This window comes from Cherax quadricarinatus, chromosome 3 (genome assembly GCF_038502225.1).
Source record: "Cherax quadricarinatus isolate ZL_2023a chromosome 3, ASM3850222v1, whole genome shotgun sequence".
NCBI classification, from domain to species: Eukaryota; Metazoa; Arthropoda; class Malacostraca; order Decapoda; family Parastacidae; genus Cherax; species Cherax quadricarinatus.
The window spans coordinates 50994990-51002496 of NC_091294.1; the positions used below are offsets into that span (position 1 = coordinate 50994990).

General features: G+C 39.7%; 1 protein-coding gene across 1 annotated transcript; it reads right to left on the reverse strand.

Annotated features, from left to right (window-relative positions):
* Positions 1-701: 701 nt before the first annotated feature.
* On the reverse strand, positions 702-3481 carry LOC128684043 (uncharacterized). Its single transcript, XM_070093641.1, has 3 exons — positions 3361-3481; positions 1793-1924; positions 702-1577 (listed from the first exon to the last, which is right to left on the reverse strand). Exons 2-3 carry the CDS (start codon positions 1922-1924, stop codon positions 1188-1190), a joined length of 522 nt encoding a protein of 173 aa, XP_069949742.1. The 5' UTR covers positions 3361-3481; the 3' UTR covers positions 702-1187.
* Between the last annotated feature and the right edge of the window lie 4026 nt (positions 3482-7507).

Sequence of the window (7507 nt, forward strand, 5' to 3'; positions counted from 1 at the left end):
TAGTGTCATGGTGCGAGGGGACAGTGATAAGTAGTGCCATAGTGCCAGCTGACATTGATAAGTAGCGTCTTTCTGCCAGATGACAGTGACAAGTTGTGCCATAGTGCCAGGTGACAGTGACAAGTACTGTCATAGTGCCAGGTGACAGTAACAAATAGTGTCATAGATCCAGGTTACAGTGACAAATAGAGTCATAGATCCAGGTGACAGTGACAAGTAGGGTCATAGTTCCAGGTGACAGTGACAAGTGGTGTCATAGTGCCAGGTGACAGTGACAAGTAGTGTCATAATGCCTGGTGACAGTGACAAGTAAAGTCATAGTGCCAGTTGACAGTGACAAATAGTGTCATACTGCCAGGTGACAGTGACAAGTAGTGTCATAGTGCTAGGTGACAGTGACAATTAGTGTTATAGTGCCAGGTGACAGTGACAAGTGGAGTCATAGTGCCAGATGACAGTGACAAGTAGTGCCATAGTGGCAGGTGAGTGACAAGTAGTGCCATAGTGGCAGGTGACAGTGACAAGTAGTGTCATAGTGCCAGATGACAGTGACAAGTTATGCCATAGTGGCAGGTGAGTGACAAGTAGTGCCATAGTGCCAGGTGACAGTGACATGTAGTGCCATACTGCCAGGTGATCGTAATATCGGAACGCTGATCTTAATCTTTATACAGTTCTTTAGTTTAGGTTAAGAACTAAAATTGAAATTAAAAATATTTATTGTTAAAAACTTGAGGTACATTCAGAGAAGAACTGAACTTGTTTGTTAGAGCCTCAGTTCCTCGAGATCTTCAACATTCAGAGAAGAACTGAACTTGTTTGTCAGAGCCTCAGTTCCTCGAGATCTTCAACATTCAGAGAAGAACTGAACTTGTTTGTCAGAGCCTCAGTTCCTCGAGATCTTCAAATAAAGTCATTTTAAATCCGGAAACCTCAAATGCATTAAATATGTTGCTATGTATTGCTAACAAAAGAAACATTCGATGTCATTTGTATAAAAATATATAACAATAGTTGTTATTTGTAATTAATTATTGACTACTGTTCTAAAATTAATATTCTACTACTCGAAACTTAAAAATTTAGGCGAGGACGCGAATGTAAGTAGAGGATGACGTTCACGTCTAGCGTAGCCACGTTCCTGTATCCGTACTTGTATCCTTGTTTATTGTTTATTTAACAGTATATTATTGAGAAAGGTTGGAAGGGCAGCCCCAGGTCTTCTGCAACAGGTCACTCATTTCAAGATCACCAACTGAGCACTTGTTGAAGACCTTCTCGCAGACGGCAGCGTTGCGAGTCTTTATGCCGATATCTGTGGCGTACACGAAGGCGGCGTTATATGGGGTAATGTTTTCAGTGCTGCTGTTAGTGAATAACTTCGCTAGAAGTTTCTCTTCCAGGGTGCGGGATGTTTCCTCCTTAGTCTGCAGTTGGCACAACATCTTACGAATACATCCGTCTTGGTCAAGTTCACTCACAGTGGATAACAAGGCATTCTTCTCTTCCAGAGTTGGGTCATCAACTGAACGCTTTCCGTGAAGGAATCGACGTCCAAACAGGAATAGCCAAAATGCCTGTCGGATAACACGTTTGCGTTAAAGAATTATTATTAATATGTTCATTTAATAAACTAGTCGCACCATAAACTGCTCTAGAAAAAAATATCTTATTTTTTATTATCTATTCTGAATTACAAAACAAAACATAACGTTATGCAAATACAAGAGTATTATGTAATAAACAAGTCCACATGGAGGAAATAAAGGAAGAGATCAGAGGAGTAACGTACCCTGAGTGCGGCTAGCCCGAGCAATGGTGCTCCCAGCAGCCCAGCTGCAAGCAAACCGGCTCCGATGGGGTCACTCTTGACGGTGGTCCAGCAGGCAAGCACCAGTACAACAACAACGGTACTCACACGCATCTGTAACAAATTATGCTAATATTTTTTATCCGTCAGGAATAACACAAGTCATAGATGATGACTCATTAAAAGTGTTCGGTATCCGCTGGCCAGGAGGAGCTAGATTTACACCATGTTTAAAAAATATATGTTCACTACATAGATGAATTTCAGATGAATCCAAATGCAGATGTACTAAACCGCATCACCACCGTTTTTGCAGGTATCTCTTGAACACCTGGGTACCAGATTTGTGTAGAAAACCGTAATAATCTCAGTACAATTGATAGGCCTTAAGCCTAAATACCTGCTGCATGCATGAAGCGATTCATTGTTCAAAGAATGTGTCTCACTCTCAAAACAGCTGACATTCATGATCTATGCTTTCATTACTACTAACAGTTAAAATTTTACTGTCACCAAAACGAGCCTTCACTCTTTTTTTTTTGTTCCCAATCTAACATTTCTGAGATTACCTTCGCAAAAACTGCCATTAACAATCCATACGCTAACAAAAATAATATTAACAAACTCACTTTTAATAAGCATGACACGAACTAAAAATTCACCAAAGTGAATATTCGCAGTTTCACTCTGACCAAATCTTCATAGAACCTTTACCGTAGTTCATATACAACTGTACCATGGATGAACTATGTCCTAAGACTACAAATAGAAACACTATGCTTACAGTGACATCTTCTTACGTGTCGTCTATGATACGTAGCAATATCCATTTGCTCTTGCGCTACCTTTCAAAGGATGGATATGCGATGCTCAGTAAGCTAGCTGCTTCGGCATCCTTCACAAGCTTCACTTTCATCAAAACCAACATTCACAACTTTTTACTATAACTAACATTAGCAATCTCCCATTAAACATAGCACTCACAGCTGCCGGCTATTTATAACACTAGTAACATTTGACCAAAACAAACATTTGCAAACATTTAACAACCTAACATTCACAACCTCACCAAACGTGTCATCGATGAGGGAAACATACCTCAAAAGGCTTGCACTTTGTGTCCTCAAGTTGGCGATCATTCCAGAATAAAACATTTATAGCTTCACAAATTCTCAAAAAAAAAAAAATCATGCTTTACCTACAAAAAAAAAAATGTCAATGACATCATTCTTCTGTTTACGTGTACGTCAGTACTCCGAGGTGATCGAGGAAATAAGCCATAGTTTACTGTTTGCAACCCAACTATATCTTTCAAAAATAAATGGATTAGATGAAGTCTCATACTCATCTGACATGCATTAAGTGCATGAGATGAACCCTCATATCCAACGGTCTCGTATAAGTGGATGAGACGAAGCTTCATATCCAACTGTCATGCATCAAGTGGATGAGACGAAGCTTCATATCCAACTGTCATGCATCAAGTGGATGAAACGAAGCTTCATATCCAACTGTCATGCATCAAGTGGATGCAGCTGGGACTTACGTACCTTGTCTACGCCGAAAGGAATTGTTTACGTAACTAACGTTCTTGGCGTCACTCTGGGCATTTATACAGCTGTTGACAATGTCATGGGAAGGTCAAACTACTCCTGCAAACATCCCTTCAGGGAAGCAGAGGGAACCAACCGAGAAAATCATCGGTTGTGAAAACCCGCCCTGACCGCCCTAGACAACCTTCACCATCACTTTCTCCTGCTCAACCGGAAACTGGTGGAATTTGCTGCTACTCTTTGTGGTACAAGATCAAAATGTAATATTTCAGTGCGCACTCTAGCACTGCTTACTTTCTTTGAAAATATTACATATTTTAGTGTTTTGCTTTATGTTATTAGGATTCACTGTTTCGTTCACAAAGCTGCTGTTTATGTATTAGTATAAATATGTATTCGCATATAAAACTGCATATAGAAGCGTTGTACTGAATACATAAGAACGAACATAACAGAGGAGGAACACTGCAGCAGGCTTACTGGCCCATAAATACGAGGAAGTAGTAAATTACAGCAGACAATAGCGGTTTCAATTCACGCTTTATAACGTGTTTCTAATTGATTTTGGAACGCTGAATTTAAATCCGAACTTAGTTTTGGTCCAACACGTACATTTTCTGTGAAACAGAACCTCAAGGTGAACGATTTCACCAAGAAATAGCCACCATGGAGAAGAGACATTAGGGAAAACCTGAAGGTCAGTTTGATGGTCGACTACTGCTGGACACTGGTGAGGAAGACTTATGCTCAACACAAGCGAGAAAGTCTGAAAAAATGTGATGTAAATATGTTTGTAAAACTGTATGGGAATTTCTGTCATTTTTGTTCTGTGCACCTTAAGAGAGATTAGTTTTGGTTACTACAAGCGCCATACTTAATATTTATGTAGAACGTAATACATATTGTTGTTAGGTAACTTATAACGTGGTTCTTCAACCTTAAATTGCGAAAATACACATACACACACACACACACACACACACACACACACACACACACACACACACACACACACACACACACACACACACACACACACACACACACACACACACACACCGCCTGTTTGCAGATGACGTGAAGTTGATGAGAAGAATTCACTCGATCGAAGACCAGGCAGAACTACAAAGGGATCTGGACAGGCTGCAGACCTGGTCCAGCAATTGGCTCCTGGAGTTCAATCCCACCAAGTGCAAAGTCATGAAGATTGGGGAAGGGCAAAGAAGGCCGCAGACGGAGTACAGTCTAGGGGGTCAGAGACTACAAACCTCACTCAAGGAAAAAGATCTTGGGGTGAGTATAACACCAGGCACATCTCCTGAAGCGCACATCAACCAAATAACTGCTGCAGCATATGGGCGCCTAGCAAACCTCAGAACAGCATTCCGACATCTTAATAAGGAATCATTCAGGACCCTGTACACCGTGTACGTTAGGCCCATATTGGAGTATGCGGCACCAGTTTGGAACCCACACCTAGCCAAGCACGTGAAGAAACTAGAGAAAGTGCAAAGGTTTGCAACAAGACTAGTCCCAGAGCTAAGAGGTATGTCCTACGAGGAGAGGTTAAGGGAAATCAACCTGACGACACTGGAGGACAGGAGAGATAGGGGGACATGATAACGACATACAAAATACTGAGAGGAATTGACAAGGTGGACAAAGACAGGATGTTTCAGAGATTGGACACAGTAACAAGGGGACACAGTTGGAAGCTGAAGACACAGATGAATCACAGGGATGTTAGGAAGTATTTCTTCAGCCACAGAGTAGTCAGTAAGTGGAATAGTTTGGGAAGCGATGTAGTGGAGGCAGGATCCATACATAGCTTTAAGCAGAGGTATGATAAAGCTCACGGCTCAGGGAGAGTGACCTAGTAGCGATCAGTGAAGAGGCGGGGCCAGGAGCTCGGACTCGACCCCCGCAACCTCAACTAGGTGAGTACAACTAGGTGAGTACACCCATACTGAAGTATGCAGCACCAGTTTGGAATCCACACCTAGTCAAGCACGTCAAGAAATTAGAGAAAGTGCAAAGGTTTGCAACAAGACTAGTCCCAGAGCTACGGGGATTGTCCTATGAAGAAAGGTTGAGGGAAATCGGCCTGACTACACTGGAGGACAGGAGGGTCAGGGGAGACATGATAACGACATATAAAATACTGCGCGGAATAGACGAGGTGGACAAAGACGGGATGTTCCAGAGATGGGACACAGACACAAGAGGTCACAATTGGAAGTTGAAGACTCAGATGAATCAAAGGGATGTTAGGAAGTATTTCTTCAGTCATAGAGTAGTCAGGCCTTGGAATAGCCTAGAAAGTGATGTAGTGGAGGCAGGAACCATACATAGTTTTAAGGCGAGGTATGATAGAGCTCATGGGGCAGGGAGAGAGAGGACCTAGTAGCAATCAGCGAAGAGGCGGGGCCAGGAGCAGTGAATCGACCCCTGCAACCACAAATAGGTGAGTACAAATAGGTGAGTACACACACACACACACACACACACACACACACACACACACACACAAGAAAGTACTCTCTTAATAATAATAATAATAATAAAAATAATAATTAAATTATTATTATTATTATTATTATTATTATTATTATTATTATTATTATTATTATTATTATATTTAAACAATTAGAACCACAGGAGACAATCGTCACTAAACAATCAATATTCAAGATAATCCCTCGTACACAGCTTCCAGTACCAGGCACCAGAGGACATACAGAGATTCACTCTCCCGTTGCACAGATCGTTGCACAACTGCTTTTTTTTTAATATGAAAATATTCCATTGTAAAACTGAGAGATGTGTGTAGTTCCCGCACCAGGTTCCCGGAAGACAGCCAGGAAGAGTGTGTGCACTTGTGAAAGAGACGGGCGCTGAGTCTGGGTTTACACGAATTCAACCCACAAACAGGTTTATTTTTCGGGGAATAATGTTATTAACGTTGTAATATTGACGAGTTTGTATTAGTATAAATATTATCATTATTATTGTTATTATTATTATTATTATTATTATTATTATTATTATTATTATTATTATTATTATTATTATTATTATTATTATGTATTATTATTGTTCTTGTTATTATTTTTATTATCATTATTATTATTAATGAATTATGATTAATGGGGTTTCAAGCCTATCGACTACACTAAGGTCATTAAGGCTGCACGTGGTCTTTTCACCACAGACAAGAATACTTTACTAACTAAACTGGGATTGAAGTAAATTATAAGTACCATGATACACTAAAATTATATATTACCATGATACATTACCATGATACACTACCATGGTACATTACAATGATATATTACCATAATGCATCACCATGATACATTACCATGATTCACTACCATGATACATTACCATGATACATTACATGATACATTACCATGATACATTACCATGATACATTACCATGATACACTACCATGATATATAACCATGATACAGTACCATGATACACTACCAAGATACATTACCATGATATATTACCATTAGACATTGCCATGATACATTACCATGATTCACTACCATGATACATTACCATGATATATTATCATGAAGCATTAACATGATACATTACCATTATACACAACCATGATGCACTGTCATTATATATTACCATGATATGCTACCATGATACACTACCATGATATATTACCATGATATGTTACTATGATACACTACCATGATACATTTCCATGGTACACTACAATGATACATTATCATGACACTACCATGATTCACTAACATGATGTATTACCATGATACACTACCATGATACATTACCATGATACACTACCATGATACATTACCATGATACGCTACCATGATTCACCATCGTGATATATCACCATGATGCATTACCATGATACATTACCATGATACATTACCATGATACACTACCATGATACACTATCATGATACACTACCATAATACACTACCATGATACATTACCATGATACACTACCATGATATATTACCGTGATACACTGCTATGATTCACCACCATGATACATCACCATAATACATTACCATGATACGCCACCATGACAGTGCCATGATACACTACCATGATGCATTACAATAATACACCACCATGATACTCTGCCATAA

What these genes read in the sequence shown, in the direction of transcription:
- LOC128684043 (XM_070093641.1), bottom strand. Translation starts at nt 1,924, where the DNA reads ATGCGTGTGAGTACCGTTGTTGTTGTACTGGTGCTTGCCTGCTGGACC. An exon ending in TCGGGCTAGCCGCACTCAGG is followed by an intron (nt 1,578 to 1,792) that starts GTACGTTACTCC and finishes GTTATCCGACAG; the next exon opens with GCATTTTGGCTATTCCTGTT.